Source organism: Phoxinus phoxinus (assembly GCF_949152265.1).
Source record: "Phoxinus phoxinus genome assembly, chromosome: 3".
NCBI lineage: Eukaryota > Metazoa > Chordata > Actinopteri > Cypriniformes > Leuciscidae > Phoxinus > Phoxinus phoxinus.
Genome location: NC_136878.1, coordinates 81963 through 99072, shown reverse-complemented (window position 1 = coordinate 99072; position 17110 = coordinate 81963). Strand labels below are relative to the sequence as shown.

Below are 17110 nucleotides of genomic sequence, written 5' to 3'. Positions count from 1 at the left end.
ATGATGCACCACAAGACACCGTTCACTAACAGAACACAAGCTTCTGGAGACATAGATCTGAGGAAGTGAGTTTAGGTGTAGAGGAGCAGAGACAGTGGTTGTTCTGTGGGAAAACATCAGTGCAGGTTTATGAGGAGTGTGACGTGTGTATCATCGGCTTGATAAACACACTCTTGCTGCAGCATCTGGATCAGTTGCAGAGGTTTGACTGATGTTGGAAGGAGAGAGCATTACAATAGTCCAGTCTGGATAGAACAAGAGCTTGGACCAGGAGTTGTGTAGCTCTGATAGGAAGGACCCGATCCTCATAATGTTGTATAAGCCAAATCTGCAGGACCAGCAGTTCTAGCAATGTGTTCTGTGAAGTTCAACTGATCATCAATCACAACTCCAAGGCTCGGCTGTCCTGGATGGAGCTATGATGAATCTCCAGCTGAATGGAGAAGTTGTGGTCAAGTTAAGTCACCTTAATTTATATAGCACTTTTAACAATGGAGATTGTTTCAAAGCAACTTTACAGTGATAACAGGAAATTAAAGTAGGTGAAGTGATGGGTAGGCTGAGAACAGAGGCTAAGATGCGAGCAGCTTCCGTCGGATTATTCGGCTGGAATGAGAGGTACTGTAGAGTTGTGTGTCATCAGCATAGCAGTGATTGGAAAAATCATTCTTCTAAATGACAGATCCTACTGATGACATGTAGATGTAGAATAGAAGTGGTCCCAGCACAGAGCCCTGAGGCACTCCAGTAGCTAGATGTTGTGACCTTGACAACACCCTGAAGGACCTACTGAGGGAAGACCTGAACCACTGGAGTGCTATTCCTGAGATGCCCTTCATCATCAGGGTTGACAGGAGGATCTGGTGTATAACTGTGTCCAACGCAGCAGATCCAGCAGGATGAGGACTGAGGATTTGGAAGCTGCTCTTGAGTCTCAGAGCTTCAGTAACCGAGAGCAGGGCAGGGCAGGGCACACACACACACACACACACACACACACACACACACACACACACACACACACACACACACACACACGCAGGCGATTGGAAAGGAGTTTGGAGACTTCTGCATCTGAGAGTGAAGAGAAGGAAGGAAGGAAGGGAAACTGTGTGTCTTTGCTGTTAAGATATCTGTGTCAATTTGTGTTCTGAAACATTTGCAGATGATGGTTGTTTTATTTATGAAGAATGTGGCAGCCGTCGTCAGCTGTTAGGGTTGGTGGAGGAGGAGGATTAAGATGAGAGAAGGTTTTGAAAAGCATGTTTTTGTGGTTCTAGCTGTTGTTTTTTTGTTTGTTTTTCAGGATGTTTTGAAGACACATCACCCAAAGACGAAATTACGGACATAATTAATTACCCAATAACCAATGCAAAAGCTCAAACCCATGCTGGATTATATTCCATCCGCTACATTTCTAAAGCTCCGTTCAGCTCAGCAATAACCCGACTGATTGTCAGGAGTAAGTCATTTAAATTACAAGCGATGACTGTGAAATATTTGAGATTGAATGTGTCATGATCATAAAGATTCATAATACTGCTCCATATTGTAAGTTGCACTATAAAATGTCTTTATTGGCCATCCAATTTCTTAAGTATTTCTTTAGGAGTTTGTGGGAGGAGCCCTAATACATTTGTCTGGATACTCCAGCACAATCAGGTTGCTTTAAAGTTTAAACCGTTTGCAGAATGTGCAGAAAAGTGTCATGCTCATATTATCTTCCGCTGTCAATTGAAGTTCCTGTTACATCCCAGCAGAATGTAAGCGTATGCTGTGTAACGGTCGGTGTTTATGCTAACAGGTTGTAAGGCTGGTTCATGGGGCGTGGATTGTACGAAAGCGTGTCTGCCCTGCGCTAATGGAGGCGTGTGTCACGACGGGACGGGAGAATGCATCTGCCCTCCAGGCTTTATGGGACCCACCTGTCAGACCGGTAACTCATATTCTTCCTCTATACTCAGAGAGGGCCCGTTTATTAAAAGGGACATATTTAGCTCTCATGTTTACATGATTGGTCTAAGGTCCCTATTTTGACAGGTTTTCATGGCTAGGTTCTCAAATGTCCCAAGGTGTTTAGAGATAATATTTATCTGAAGCTTTGATATTGGCTTGAGGAAGCCTGACCAGAGAGTTTGAAACAGTTTAAAAAGCTTGAAGTTTTAGTCAGTGTTAGTGTTGTGTTTTCTTGTGTGGAGTGTGTGTCGAGAGCATGAGGATGAAGCGTGTGTGTGTGTTCTCTCATGAGGATGAAGCGTGTGGAGTGTGTGTTCTCTCATGAGGATGAAGCGTGTGGAGTGTTGTGTTTTCTTCTGTGGAGTGTGTGTCGAGAGCATGAGGATGAAGCGTGTGTGTGTGTGTTCTCTCATGAGGATGAAGCGTGTGGTTGTGTGTTCTCTCGTGTGGAGTGTGTGTTCTCTCGTGTGGAGTGTGTGTCGAGAGCATGAGGATGAAGCGTGTGTGTACGTTCTCTCATGAGGATGAAGTGTGTGTGTACGTTCTCTCATGAGGATGAAGCGTGTGTGTGTTCTCTCATGAGGATGAAGCGTGTGTGTACGTTCTCTCATGAGGATGAAGTGTGTGTGTACGTTCTCTCATGAGGATGAAGCGTGTGTGTGTTCTCTCATGAGGATGAAGCGTGTGTGTACGTTCTCTCATGAGGATGAAGCGTGTGTGTACGTTCTCTCATGAGGATGAAGCGTGTGTGTACGTTCTCTCATGAGGATGAAGCGTGTGTGTGTGTTCTCTCATGAGGATGAAGCGTGTGGAGTGTGTGTTCTCTCATGAGGATGAAGCGTGTGTGTGTTCTCTCATGAGGATGAAGCGTGTGTGTGTGTTCTCTCGTGTGGAGTGTGTGTCGAGAGCATGAGGATGAAGCGTGTGTGTACGTTCTCTCATGAGGATGAAGCGTGTGTGTACGTTCTCTCATGAGGATGAAGCGTGTGTGTACGTTCTCTCATGAGGATGAAGCGTGTGTGTACGTTCTCTCATGAGGATGAAGCGTGTGTGTACGTTCTCTCATGAGGATGAAGCGTGTGTGTACGTTCTCTCATGAGGATGAAGCGTGTGTGTGTGTTCTCTCATGAGGATGAAGCGTGTGGAGTGTGTGTTCTCTCATGAGGATGAAGCGTGTGTGTGTTCTCTCATGAGGATGAAGCGTGTGTGTGTGTTCTCTCATGAGGATGAAGCGTGTGGAGTGTGTGTTCTCTTGTGTGGAGTGTGTGTCGAGAGCATGAGGATGAAGCGTGTGTGTGTGTGTTCTCTCATGAGGATGAAGCGTGTGGAGTGTGTGTTCTCTCATGAGGATGAAGCGTGTGGAGTGTGTGTTCTCTCATGAGGATGAAGCGTGTGGAGTGTTGTGTTTTCTTCTGTGGAGTGTGTGTTCTCTCATGAGGATGAAGCGTGTGTGTGTGTGTTCTCTCATGAGGATGAAGCGTGTGGAGTGTTGTGTTTTCTTCTGTGGAGTGTGTGTTCTCTCATGAGGATGAAGCGTGTGTGTGTGTGTTCTCTCATGAGGATGAAGCGTGTGGAGTGTTGTGTTTTCTTCTGTGGAGTGTGTGTCGAGAGCATGAGGATGAAGCGTGTGTGTGTGTGTTCTCTCATGAGGATGAAGCGTGTGGTTGTGTGTTCTCTCGTGTGGAGTGTGTGTCGAGAGCATGAGGATGAAGCGTGTGTGTACGTTCTCTCATGAGGATGAAGTGTGTGTGTACGTTCTCTCATGAGGATGAAGCGTGTGTGTGTTCTCTCATGAGGATGAAGCGTGTGTGTACGTTCTCTCATGAGGATGAAGTGTGTGTGTACGTTCTCTCATGAGGATGAAGCGTGTGTGTGTTCTCTCATGAGGATGAAGCGTGTGTGTACGTTCTCTCATGAGGATGAAGCGTGTGGTTGTGTGTTCTCTCGTGTGGAGTGTGTGTTCTCTTGTGTGGAGTGTGTGTCGAGAGCATGAGGATGAAGCGTGTGTGTACGTTCTCTCATGAGGATGAAGCGTGTGGTTGTGTGTTCTCTCGTGTGGAGTGTGTGTTCTCTCGTGTGGAGTGTGTGTCGAGAGCATGAGGATGAAGCGTGTGTGTACGTTCTCTCATGAGGATGAAGTGTGTGTGTACGTTCTCTCATGAGGATGAAGCGTGTGTGTACGTTCTCTCATGAGGATGAAGCGTGTGTGTACGTTCTCTCATGAGGATGAAGCGTGTGTGTACGTTCTCTCATGAGGATGAAGCGTGTGTGTGTGTTCTCTCATGAGGATGAAGCGTGTGGAGTGTGTGTTCTCTCATGAGGATGAAGCGTGTGTGTGTTCTCTCATGAGGATGAAGCGTGTGGAGTGTGTGTTCTCTCATGAGGATGAAGCGTGTGGAGTGTGTGTTCTCTCATGAGGATGAAGCGTGTGGAGTGTGTGTTCTCTTGTGTGGAGTGTGTGTCGAGAGCATGAGGATGAAGCGTGTGTGTGTGTTCTCTCATGAGGATGAAGCGTGTGGAGTGTGTGTTCTCTCATGAGGATGAAGCGTGTGTGTGTTCTCTCATGAGGATGAAGCGTGTGTGTGTGTTCTCTCATGAGGATGAAGCGTGTGGAGTGTGTGTTCTCTTGTGTGGAGTGTGTGTCGAGAGCATGAGGATGAAGCGTGTGTGTGTGTGTTCTCTCATGAGGATGAAGCGTGTGGAGTGTGTGTTCTCTCATGAGGATGAAGCGTGTGGAGTGTGTGTCGAGAGCATGAGGATGAAGCGTGTGGAGTGTGTGTCGAGAGCATGAGGATGAAGCGTGTGTGTGTACGTTCTCTCATGAGGATGAAGCGTGTGTGTACGTTCTCTCATGAGGATGAAGCGTGTGTGTACGTTCTCTCATGAGGATGAAGCGTGTGGAGTGTGTGTTCTCTTGTGTGGAGTGTGTGTCGAGAGCATGAGGATGAAGCGTGTGTGTGTGTGTTCTCTCATGAGGATGAAGCGTGTGTGTGTGTGTGTTCTCTCATGAGGATGAAGCGTGTGTGTGTGTGTGTGTGTTCTCTCATGAGGATGAAGCGTGTGTGTGTGTGTTCTCTCATGAGGATGAAGCGTGTGGAGTGTGTGTTCTCTCATGAGGATGAAGCGTGTGTGTGTGTGTTCTCTCATGAGGATGAAGCGTGTGTGTGTGTTCTCTCATGAGGATGAAGCGTGTGTGTGTGTGTGTGTGTTCTCTCATGAGGATGAAGCGTGTGTGTGTGTGTTCTCTCATGAGGATGAAGCGTGTGTGTGTGTGTTCTCTCATGAGGATGAAGCGTGTGGTTGTTTGTTCTCTCGTGTGGAGTGTGGAGTGTGTGTTCTCTCAAGAGTGTGTGTGTGTGTGTGTGTTCTCTCGTGTCAGTGTGTGGCGAGGGCCGCTTTGGCCCCAGCTGTAAGGAGCGTTGTGTGTTCTCTCATCTCTCTCTGTGTGTGTGTGTGTGTGTGTGTGTGTTCCCTCATGAGGATGAAGCGTGTGTGTGTTCTCTCATGAGGATGAAGCGTGTGGTTGTTTGTTCTCTCGTGTGGAGTGTGTGTTCTCTCAAGAGTGTGTGTGTGTTCTCTAGTGTGGAGTGTGGAGTGTGTGTTCTCTCAAGAGTGTGTGTGTGTGTGTGTGTTCTCTCGTGTGGAGTGTGTGTTCTCTCAAGAGTGTGTGTGTGTTCTCTCGTGTGGAGTGTGGAGTGTGTGTTCTCTCAAGAGTGTGTGTGTGTGTTCTCTCGTGTGTGGGTGTGTGTGTGTGTGTGTGTGTTCTCTCGTTTGTGGGTGTGTGTGTGTGTGTGTGTGTGTGTTCTCTCGTGTGTGTGTGTGGTGAGGGCCGCTTTGGCCCCAGCTGTAAGGAGCGTTGTGTGTTCTCTCATCTCTCTCTGTGTGTGTGTGTGTGTGTGTGTGTTCCCTCATGTCAGTGTGTGGCGAGGGCCGCTTTGGCCCCAGCTGTAAGGAGCGTTGTGTGTTCTCTCATCTCTCTCTGTGTGTGTGTGTGTGTGTGTGTGTGTGTGTGTGTTCCCTCATGTCAGTGTGTGGCGAGGGCCGCTTTGGCCACAGCTGTAAGGAGCGTTGTGTATTCTCTCATCTCTCTGTGTGTGTGTGTGTGTGTGTGTGTGTGTGTGTGTGTGTGTGTGTGTTCCCTCATGTCAGTGTGTGGCGAGGGCCGCTTTGGCCACAGCTGTAAGGAGCGTTGTGTATTCTCTCATCTCTCTCTGTGTGTGTGTGTGTGTGTGTGTGTTCCCTCATGTCAGTGTGTGGCGAGGGCCGCTTTGGCCCCAGCTGTAAGGAGCGCTGTGTGTTCTCTCATCTCTCTCTGTGTGTGTGTGTGTGTGTGTGTGTGTGTGTGTTCCCTCATGTCAGTGTGTGGCGAGGGCCGCTTTGGCCCCAGCTGTAAGGAGCGCTGTGCAGACGGTCTCTGCCGATCGCTGGTCTTCTGTCTCAGGGACCCGTACGGCTGCTCCTGTGCGTCGGGATGGAAGGGCCTGAACTGCAGCGAGGGTGAGCTTTACACACACCAGGTGTGTTCTACACTGTTAAAAGCGCTATATAAATAAAGATGACTTGATTTGACTTGACTTCTATAATCATTAGGTTAGGTGTAATGTCCCTCATTTTACTGGCTAAATGGTGTTAATAATGGTAGTACTGTGTAAGTAAGTAAGTAAGTAAGCTTCATTTATATAGCACCTTTCACAGGTATAAGGCCACAAAGTGCTTCACAATAAACACATTTATATCATAAAAATATACAAAATAAAACCATAAACAGAACATGATCATATCAACCCACAAGCAGCTAATTAAAAGCCTGTACAAATAGATGAGTCTTTAGTCTGCATTTGAAGGCATCAACAGAGTCAATAGAGCGCATAGATGAAGGGAGGTCATTCCACAACCTAGAAGCAACAGCCTGAAAGGATCGGTCACCTCTAGTACGATAGCGAGTGCGCGGAACCGTCAGCAGATTCTGATCCACAGACCTTAGAGCACGCACAGGGGTATAGCGCTGAATCAAATCACTAATATAAGAGGGAGCCTGACCATGCAAAGCTCTAAAAACTAAAACCAAAATTTTAAAATTTATCCTATGAGACACCCCAGCTAGCAGGGAACGTTCTTAGAACTTTGGCTAACATTCCCTACAAGTTTGGTTAACGTTCTGAAGAAAACATTTGAATATAATGTTTAACGAATATTTTAAGGATGTTTTCTCATTTTAAAAAATGTTCCTATAACGTTAAATGTAAACTAAGATATAACATTTTAACTGCAACATTCAAAGGATGTTTTGGGAATGTTTCTGAGGTAACAAGTTGTACAATGATCTCAATAAAACATTGCCCCAATGTTTCATGATAACAAAAGAAGAACATTCTCTCTGTCACATTAGGAAAATGTTTTGAGGATATCATTGAGAGATGAGATGTTCAATGTTCTTTATAACACGTTCTTCTAATGTGACGAGTTAACACAATTAGAACATTCTACTTGCAACATTTTGAGCATATTTTGGGAATGTTGTTAAAGTTAAAGTTTGTACAATGGTCTCAATATAATATTGTCCCAATGTTTCATGATAACAAAAGAAGAACATTTTACTTGCAACATTCAAAGGATGTTTTGGGAATGTTTCTGAGGTAACAAGTTGTACAATGGTCTCAATATAACATTGTCCCAATGTTTCATGATAACAAAAGAAGAACGTTCTCTCTGTCACATTAGGAAAATGTTTTGAGGATATCATTGAGAGATGAGATGTTGAATGTTCTTTATAAAACGTTCTTCTAATGTGACGAGTTAACACAATTAGAACATTCTACTTGGAACATTTTGAGCATATTTTGGGAATGTTATTAAAGTTAAAGTTTGTACAATGATCTCAATATAACATTGTCCCAATGTTTCATGATAACAAAAGAAGAACGTTCTCTCTGTCACATTAGGAAAATGTTTTGAGGATATCATTGAGAGATGAGATGTTGAATGTTCTTTATAAAACGTTCTTCTAATGTGACGAGTTAACACAATTAGAACATTCTACTTGGAACATTTTGAGCATATTTTGGGAATGTTATTAAAGTTAAAGTTTGTACAATGATCTCAATATAACATTGTCCCAATGTTTCATGATAACAAAAGAAGAACATTTTACTTGCAACATTCAAAGGATGTTTTGGGAATGTTGTTAAAGTTAAAGTTTGTACAATGATCTCAATATAACATTGTCCCAATGTTTCATTATAACAAAAGAAGAACGTTCTCTCTGTCACATTAGGAAAATGTTTTGAGGATATCATTGAGAGATGAGATGTTGAATGTTCTTTATAAAACGTTCTTCTAATGTGACGAGTTAACACAATTAGAACATTTCAAATGTAACATTTTGAGGATGTTTTGAGGATGTTGTTAAAGTTAAAGTTTGTACAATGGTCTCAATATAACATTGTCCCAATGTTTCATGATAACATAGGAGGAACATTATCAAATCAACGTTTGTAAAATGTTTTGAGGATATCACTGAGACCTGAGATGATGAGTGTTTTTTTATAAAACGTTCTTGTAATGCGACTTGTTAACAAAACTAGAACATTTGAAATGTAACATTTAGTAATTAAACTACACAATTATTGTTAAATTGAGCTTGCTGGTCAGACAGCAGGCCAACGGGGTTCACGATGGAACATATAGTGCTTTTAAGTCCTCCTGGGAAGTTTGTATTCATGAGGTTTTACAATTTTTTTTAATGTTTTAAATTAATGAAGCCACTGTAAACTTTATCATCACATATTATATTGTTATATTATAATGCTATCATATTTTGTGCAAGCATTAGCTTACTTCATTGTCACTGCTGAATATCTAAGTATAGTGGTATCCCACAATGTTTCTCTCTGACACACCCCTAACTCTTCAAGATCGGGGTTAAAGAAAATCCTGAGCTTCCTACTCATATTCTCATCATTGTGTTGGCGTTCAACTTGTAAATACGATCTTTATGACATGACTTGAATGCACCAATAGCTCTAGCTTAATTAGGGACAATCCATACAAACACTCTTTGCTAAAATACATTACAGACTGTCACAGAGAGAAGTTATTCATCATGTATCAACGCTAAAGGCCTAACCACTGCAGTCAACACCTTGGAGTCTATCTATGCTGTTAAATAAAAGTCTGTAGACAAGGGTTAGGGTTAGAGTTAGGGTTAACCTTAACCCTTAATTTCTAACCCAGACCCGGTTTCACAGAGTTTAGATTAAGCCAGGATTAGGCCTTAGTGCATTTAATTAGCTTTTAAAAATGTGCCTTAGAAAGAAAAAAATAAACATTACTGGTGTGCATCTTGAGACAAAACAATGGCACTGACACATTTTAATATTATGTCAGTGCAAGTTGCTTTCAGGTAAAACAGCTCAAACGTGCATTTTAGTCTGGACTAGGCTTAAACCTTGCCTGTGAAACCCAGGGTGTATGTTGCAACTTGTATAGAATTATGCCAATGTTAGCAAAGTGTTGCGTTGGACAGAGGATTAACCCTAAACCAACAGGTTGTGTAACAGTGCCACACAGGGTGAAAAGCAAGTTGACATTATTAGGCATAAGAGTGTTTCTAAGGAAAGGTCAATATTTTGTTAAAGTGCAAAAGGATCATTATGGGTCACTCTAATGTCACCATGATACCAATCCATTAGTTTTTCATGTAGGTAGGTACAGAATTGTATATGAATAGCCTACATATGCAATGTTTGCTCTGTTTAATATATAATATGTTTGCTCTTTTAAATTGCTGTTTGGCAGAGCAGTGGTAAATATATGTTGTTATATATGGTATATATTATTTATGTTATTTATTATTATTTATATGTTATTTGTATGTTATTGTAATTTTTTTTATCATGCACTGCAATGAAGACACCATTTAACCAATTGATTAAATATAAAAGCCAGCTTACAAATACAACTAAATAAATAGCACGTGTACATTTTTTTCATATTCTTTCTTTTAAAACATGTCATCTTTTCCTGTAATTGCAATGTTACCACATTATTGGCTGTCTCTTCGAGTTGTTTTGAGCATGATTGGTTATTCAGACTGTCATCCAGGAATCTGGCCAATGACAGCTATGCGCGCCTTTTACAGGTCAAGTTTGAATATTCGTCTGTTGGAGTGAGTGAGCGAGCGAGTGAGTGTGTGTGTGTGTGTGTGCTGCTCAGGATCTTCAGTAGGCCTCCTTCGGTTCTGTGGCTTTTACATTGTTTAAAACATGGATTATTTTGCATCGTGCGGTTACATTTGTATTTTGAGCGAGTTGCGGGATGTTTGGACAACGAATTTTAACAACGTGTGTAACGGACATATTGCAATGCAATCTGCGGAAGGTAAATAACTTTATTTTATATAAAAATACATTCTGCTATCAAAATATAGTGTGTTAAATTGAGAATCTAATGTTAAATGCGATTAGAGCAATATCGATATTATGTCAATGTTTCAGGCTGTGTGTTGTCAGCTAACTTAAGTTTTTGATAAAAATAAATAAAATAAAACTCAGCATAGGAGCTTTGCAATGAGTGAACTGAGAACATTGTGTCTTTATACAGAGAGGAACTCGAACCACATGCAGACGTTAGGCTTTTGAATATTGTTTATCGCGGGATCGGCCTAACGTTACCGATCCGTCAAAATGATGTGTCATCATAATATGTTTTGAGCTGGTGAGTAAAATTTTGCACGCTTTTGCAAATGACTCTTTCAGTAAGTAAATACAAATAGCTAATAATATTGCTGTATGTCTGTGTTTCCCTCATATCCAGGAATTTTGAGAATAAATATTATCCAGCCACACGATCTTCAGTTGGTGAGTATTGTCATAGTAAAATACACGTGAAATAGAGGCAGAACATAACTATGCTCAAAGGCACACTGGTCCAAACCCTCCAGACAGTATTTTACCTGTCTTCTTGATATGAGTTTACGGGCCTAGCTGACCCAAACATAAATGTCCTTTCAAAATGAAATTATTTTAAAACCTGTATGACTTACTTCTGTGAAACACAAGAATGTTGGGAATAAAACAACACTGGAACCCAAAACATTGGAACACATTTTATAAAAAAATAAATAAAAAAAGTGAATGCATTTCTCAAGATATCTTAATTAAGGTTATACAAAATAAATTCATACAGTTTTGGAACATCATGGAGTAGCCTTAGCCTAAATAACGAGAGAACTCTATTTTTTGGATGAGCTGTTCTTTTTAGCCTAGGGTCCTTTGCTAAATTAACCATGGTTTTTATTATAGTAAAAGTGTAGAAACCATGTTTTTATGGTGGATTGATTACAATAATTTATTACCATTTAGTTAGTGTAGCAAAACCATGGTTAATGTTAGTAAGGGTTCTCCAGATATAACACTTTGGGAACACATAAAAAATGGTCCTGTGACCCAGATCAATAGTCTGTTAACACACATTAACACACTTTTTACATTTTCTTAAGATCAAGCATTGGAACAATGTTTACGGAGCAGAACAGGCACCAACAAGAAACAAGTCCATCACTAGTAAGTATCCACTGCAGTTTATAAAACCGTAGTCAATTTTAAAGGCACAATGCACTCCAAAATATAAATGATCTCTTTTTTTCTCCCTCGTGCCATCCCAGATGTATATCTGACTTTCTTTCCACGGAGATTTTTAGAAAAATTATCATTAAAGAGAATCATATAAAGAGAAATGTGGGAGGAGCTTGAATTTATTGCCTAGCCCTGTTAGTTTGAACCGCGAGAGCCGTCAAAGCTTACGCTACTCCTACGTCGTACATTGACAAGAGTTACTCTTTGGGCGTAATTTGACTTGCATATGGCTGTCTGCCGGAAGCTAGTTATTTAAGTTGATAAAGTTATATGGTAGGGCTGGGGAAATGAATGCGTTAATTTTAGATGCTTAACGCGTTAAAAAAAATAACGCAATTAACGCAGCACTTTTTTTGCCTCGTTTTAATGACTTCCTGTTGCGGAAAAGGCTGAAAATATGCCATCCCGCCCCTCCGTGTTCGGAGATCAGGTTTCATTCTCGCTCAGCTTTCATGAGCGGGTCTTTTCCGCGCCGCGCTCTCCATTCTGTGTGTGTGTGTCGCACTGACACACACACAATGTTGTGTCACACAACATTGAGCTCTTTGCTCAATGTTCTGCTCCGTGTTTGCGCTGCGCGTTCTGCTCTGTTGTTAACGGCCCAAACACTCCAATCATGTACCGATCACACACTGGAAAAGCAAAGTCAAATAACGTGAAATTTCTCAGTAGTAGTCTTCTGTGAAATAGCCCTACTGAGCTGGTATAGTCATGCTGGCAACAATGGTAAAATTACCTGCTCTGATTACATGCTCTTGTAATAATAGCTTTGTAGGACTATGTTTTCAGCCCTAAAATATGGATATGTTTCTTACACGAACCAGTAGCGGCGCCAGGATTTTGATTGTAGGTGGGCCTCCAGAAAACTGGATGGGCCAGTTAAAATAAGCCAAATAGTCCCCTTCATCTCCGTTTCAGCGCTTTTCTGAGGACAGCGACCACGTAGCCTACCTACGCAACACGTTCTAATGAAAGTGCGTATGATCGTATCTATACCACGAATTGTATTTCTCGTGTCATTTATACGCCAAAAATGTAATCAAGACGAGGTGCCGGCGCGACATTGGATTGCACATTAACTGGAGCGTGTCTCATAAAATGTTTTTTTTTTTTTACTTCACAGGCATTCTATATCCTAAATAGACTAGCTATAAAGCTTGAAATTCAAATTCGATACAAATCAATGCACAACTATTCAATACGAATAGAAACAGACTCTCTTAATCCAAATGTGCATTTCTCTAGGCCTAGGCGCATTCACTGCTATACACGGGTTTCTGTGCAACGTCATCACACAGATGCGCGCGCATCTAAGAGGCAGAAAGCAACAGTCTTTACGGCTATATCCAGCAGAAGCAGAGATGACGCGGAGCTGTTGTGCTGTAAACTAACCTAAATGCATAGGGTATGTCATGTTTTTATGATTCGCAAACTTAGTTGGACAATTTCATTCTAGTCAAGTAACTAACGTTTTACATAATGTTATATTAATATGCAAATGAAACACAAGCAAACAGATCCAACTCTGAAATTGCAGTTTATTATTGAGTCAACAAGAATTTACAAACAATGCGAAATCTACGTTAATTACAATGTTCTTTTACAGAACTCGGCATAACATATAGCGGTCTTGCCTCGTGGATGCGCGCGCATCCGGTATTGTTTGTATACAAGAAACCTGTGTATATTATTCTATTTATTAAACGTGTAGAATACTTTTCCAAACCGTTACATACAATATTATAAATATTATATTATTATAAATTCAGAAATTCATGAGATAAAAAACAAACATATTTGAATAACTTTTAAAATGAGGTGAAGTTGAACATGGAGCAGTTTTTCCCGTGTACGGGGATGGAAAACCCGGAGTGGAGTCAGAGCTGAGTGATTACAGAACGCTTAGAGTGGAGAGAGGAAAGTGTTTTCGCTCCACTCCAGGCTTTGATCACATCCCCCTCAGTAATGTAAATAGGCTACACTTCATCTTTCCTTAATTTAAGACCTATTCAAACTGAAATTAAGACATTTATTACACTATTTGAGAAACGTAAGCATATTTACGGCCTTAAAATTATGAAAAGTGAATAAAAAAAATTAGGACAGGCGGGAACCCTGCAATTAACAGAAATCCGTCGTAGCGGCGGAGAACTTTAATCCCTGATACAGACAGCCTTTGCGGGCGGCCTAACCTTACTTGCCTTGCTGGTGTGAGGGGTGGCTACTGGAGGACTTGTTGGGGAAAGGGCGGCCGAGCAGGACGGAGTTTCCTCCTCCTGGTCCAGCTCCTCTGAGCATTTTTTGCTGAATTGAAATGAAAATAAGCTGCTTTGTTTTGTTTTGCGTTTCATATTAGCTACTGTATGTGTCTGTCTCATTGAGCTTGCTTGAAAAGCTTTCGCGCTAAAGTCATTCATTTCATTGGATCGCTTGATGGTGACGATGCAGCCTGTGGGCAGGCTTAAGAGTCCACACGTGGGGTAGAAGCCGCTGATTGGCGCTTTCACTCAAAGCTTTCCTCTGGCTGCTTATTGGATGAACTGGGTCAAAATGGGTGGGCCCGGACCTAAAATGGGTGGGCCCAGGCCCACCCGGGCCCAATGGTAGCGCCGCGGCTGACACGAACGCATCACTTCGCTTCACCTTTCGCCTTGATTAACCTACCAGCGATGTGTGGAGTGCTTTTATCATGGATGGATGCATTTTTATGGACTTATCAAAAAAATCCCACAGGGAGCTACAGAATAAGAAATCTTTAAAGTCCACTTTTTTACTGTCTGTTTCCATCAGTAAAATTACAGGGGTTTTTTCTCTCTTTTTTCTCAGAATTGTGAGGCAGGAACACACAATTGCAAGAAAATATTAGAATTGTGAGCTGGCTTTTTTACTCCCCTCAGAATTTACCCTTCGAGGGAGTTTGATTGACAGGTATTTATTTTTTACATTCTATTTTTACAAAAAAATCTTTTTTTACAAAAATTACACAAATTAAACGTTGAGACATATAAAAAGTAACCTGCTCTGTCTTGTCTCGGCGTTTAGACGTTTCAGCGTTTTTTCTTTGATCCGCAATGTATTTTTTATTGCATGACAACATGATGTGTGGCGTGAGAGCGCCATGGCTTGTTGGACATAGCAACAGTAACTAAAGGACAAATTGCAAGTTTTGCAAATTGCATTAACCATGGCTGTCTTTTAATTATCACTGGACTACTTCGCTCTTGCATCTCCCAAAAGTTATTTTTTGTTTTGTTTTCTTGATTCCATTTTAATGGTTTAATTAAATTGCTATAACCAATTATTTAAAATGTAATGATTTAAGCAAAACTTTCTTCAAAGGTTAAACCAAACTTTTATTTTGACGGATTGCCGTGTAGACCTTTGAGTCTCTCTGTGTTTTATGATATGATGATCGTTTTTCTCAAATGAAGCTAAAATGCTGCTGAAGTGACTCTCAGAGCGGCTGTATTGATGAAGTGCATTAATGTCCTCATATAGGCTAAAAACATCGCAAACGTCATGCCTCAGTGTGTGTGTGGTAAATGAAACAGCGCGTCTGTGCCATTCATTCACAGAGACACAGAACATGCACGATTCCTATTTAAATGGTCTTTATGCGGTTTAATATTGACAGACACTGGTCTATATCGCGATTTTATTTAAGTTTACTGACCTACTTTTCATCTAAAGGTGTAACTAAGTAACCACCGGAAGTGAGTGCACTGCTTGGCGATTTTGAATGTTCCAAAACCAGGAAATGAGATAAGGGCCTATTGGACTTGATAACTTGCAATTGTACCTTTATATCTCACAATTCTGAGAAAAGACAGCAAAAAAAAAAAGAAGCCAGAATTGCTTTTTTTTCTCAGGTTTTACTAATTTATCCTGTGATTCTGACTTTCAAACAGCCAATTGTAAGTTTATCTCGCACTTCTGAGAAAAAAAAGTTTGAATTGTGAGTCGCAATTACCTTTAAAAAAAATTGTATTCCATGCCGGAAACAAGCTTTCATATGCACAGACAGTAGCTCACATTTAACGTGCAGATTGTGCGATACCACAGTTCATTCAATATGGGCCAAGCAGAGAAGCTACCAAACACCTCCATGTTTTCCCTATTTAAATACAGTTACTCGAGTAGTGTAATTCAACCTAGGACGGTGACGCAAAACAAAACGTTGCGCTTTTCTAAGCGTGTAAAGTGGATAACTATATTGTATGGCGGAATACCATAGCAAGTGCTTGGGAGCACTTCGACTTGGCGCAGTAATATCTTCACTCGTGAAAAATCCTCTCACCGGCCTCCGCTCCCTCTCCCAGAAGATATTACTCCGCCAAGTCGAAGTGCTCCCAAGCACTTGCTATGGTATTCCGCCATACAATATAGTTATCCACTTTACACGCTTAGAAAAGCGCAACGTTTTGTTTTGCGTCACCGTCCTAGGTTGAATTACACTACTCGAGTAACTGTATTTAAATAGGGAAAACGTGGAGGTGTTTGGTAGCTTCTCTGCTTGGCCCATATTGAATGAACTGTGGTATCGAAGTGTCGCGGCGCGCCAGAGCGATTAAGTGCACGCACTGAGACGAGAGAGGTATGTATCAACTCGTCTTAGTTAAGGGAATAACATAGTTTAATATGAAAAAACGGTAGAGTATCCCTTTAAAGTCAATATTGCTTGTGTTCTTAATATGTAATATGTATTTGTATTCTTTCTGTTTACACTGTTGCATGATCTTCTTTTATAGGCTATGAGGAAAAACTCTACCATGCACACAGAGAAAGGAGCTCAATTCTGCTAACTGGGAGAGCAGCTGAAAAACAAGAAGAGAAGAACAGTAGAACACCTATTAATGCAGATGACTCTATTATTTTTCTGCAAGAACCAGCAAAGACTGATGATGAGCGCTCTGAGCAAACAGCAGTCAAGACGTGTGATTGCACATTGGACTTTACGGAGTTCTTCATGTAATGTTGGGCATCTACTGTACGCAGAACTTCTAATCATTTATGTGGATGCCATTCATAAACCTGTTAGATTTTTGTGTTTTATTTTTTAGATTAATAAAATTGTATGTTTTAACAATGTTATTGCTAAGCAATTTTTATGTTTAAGAGAACATTTTGGGAACAAAAATAAAACTTCCCACTAAAAACTTTACAAGAATGTTAAGTAGTATTTTTAGGAGTATTTTTAGAGAATGTTATCCTAACTTTTAGAAGAACATTCTAAGAATAAAAATAAAACTTCCTGCTAAAAACTTTATGAGAATGTAAAGGGATAATGTTCTAAAAATGTTATGATTAAACCTTTATAGAAGGTCATCACAAAACATTTTTAGAGTGTTCTTAGAGAATGTTATCCTACCTTTTAGGAGAACATTCTGGGAACTTTAATAAAACTACTCAATGAAAATGTTATAAGAACATTAGGGAATAATGTTCCGACAATGTTATCATTAAACATTTTTAGAATGTTTTTAAAGAATGTTTTCCTACCTTTTAGGAGAACATTCTGG

The 17110-nt window shown here is 40.9% G+C and overlaps 1 protein-coding gene and 1 long non-coding RNA gene across 4 annotated transcripts in view; both read left to right on the top strand.

Moving 5' to 3' along the window:
• The window catches only part of tek (TEK tyrosine kinase, endothelial), a 77176-nt gene that overhangs the window by 5332 nt on the left and 54734 nt on the right, over nt 1-17110 (top strand). For all 3 annotated transcript variants that reach the window (XR_013797035.1, XM_079608579.1, XM_079608578.1), the window contains exons 4-6: nt 1307-1462; nt 1805-1936; nt 6316-6453. Coding sequence is in view for 2 of the 3 variants with exons in the window: in XM_079608579.1 (XP_079464705.1) it covers nt 1307-1462; nt 1805-1936; nt 6316-6453 (426 nt within the window). In the remaining variant the exon portion in view is untranslated. The remainder of the gene's footprint in view (nt 1-1306; nt 1463-1804; nt 1937-6315; nt 6454-17110) is intronic.
• Nucleotides 9344-16658, top strand: LOC306996256. Its single transcript, XR_013797036.1, has 6 exons — nt 9344-10335; nt 10558-10671; nt 10771-10814; nt 11456-11519; nt 14418-14519; nt 16340-16658. It is a non-coding gene; the product is annotated as an uncharacterized lncRNA (long non-coding RNA).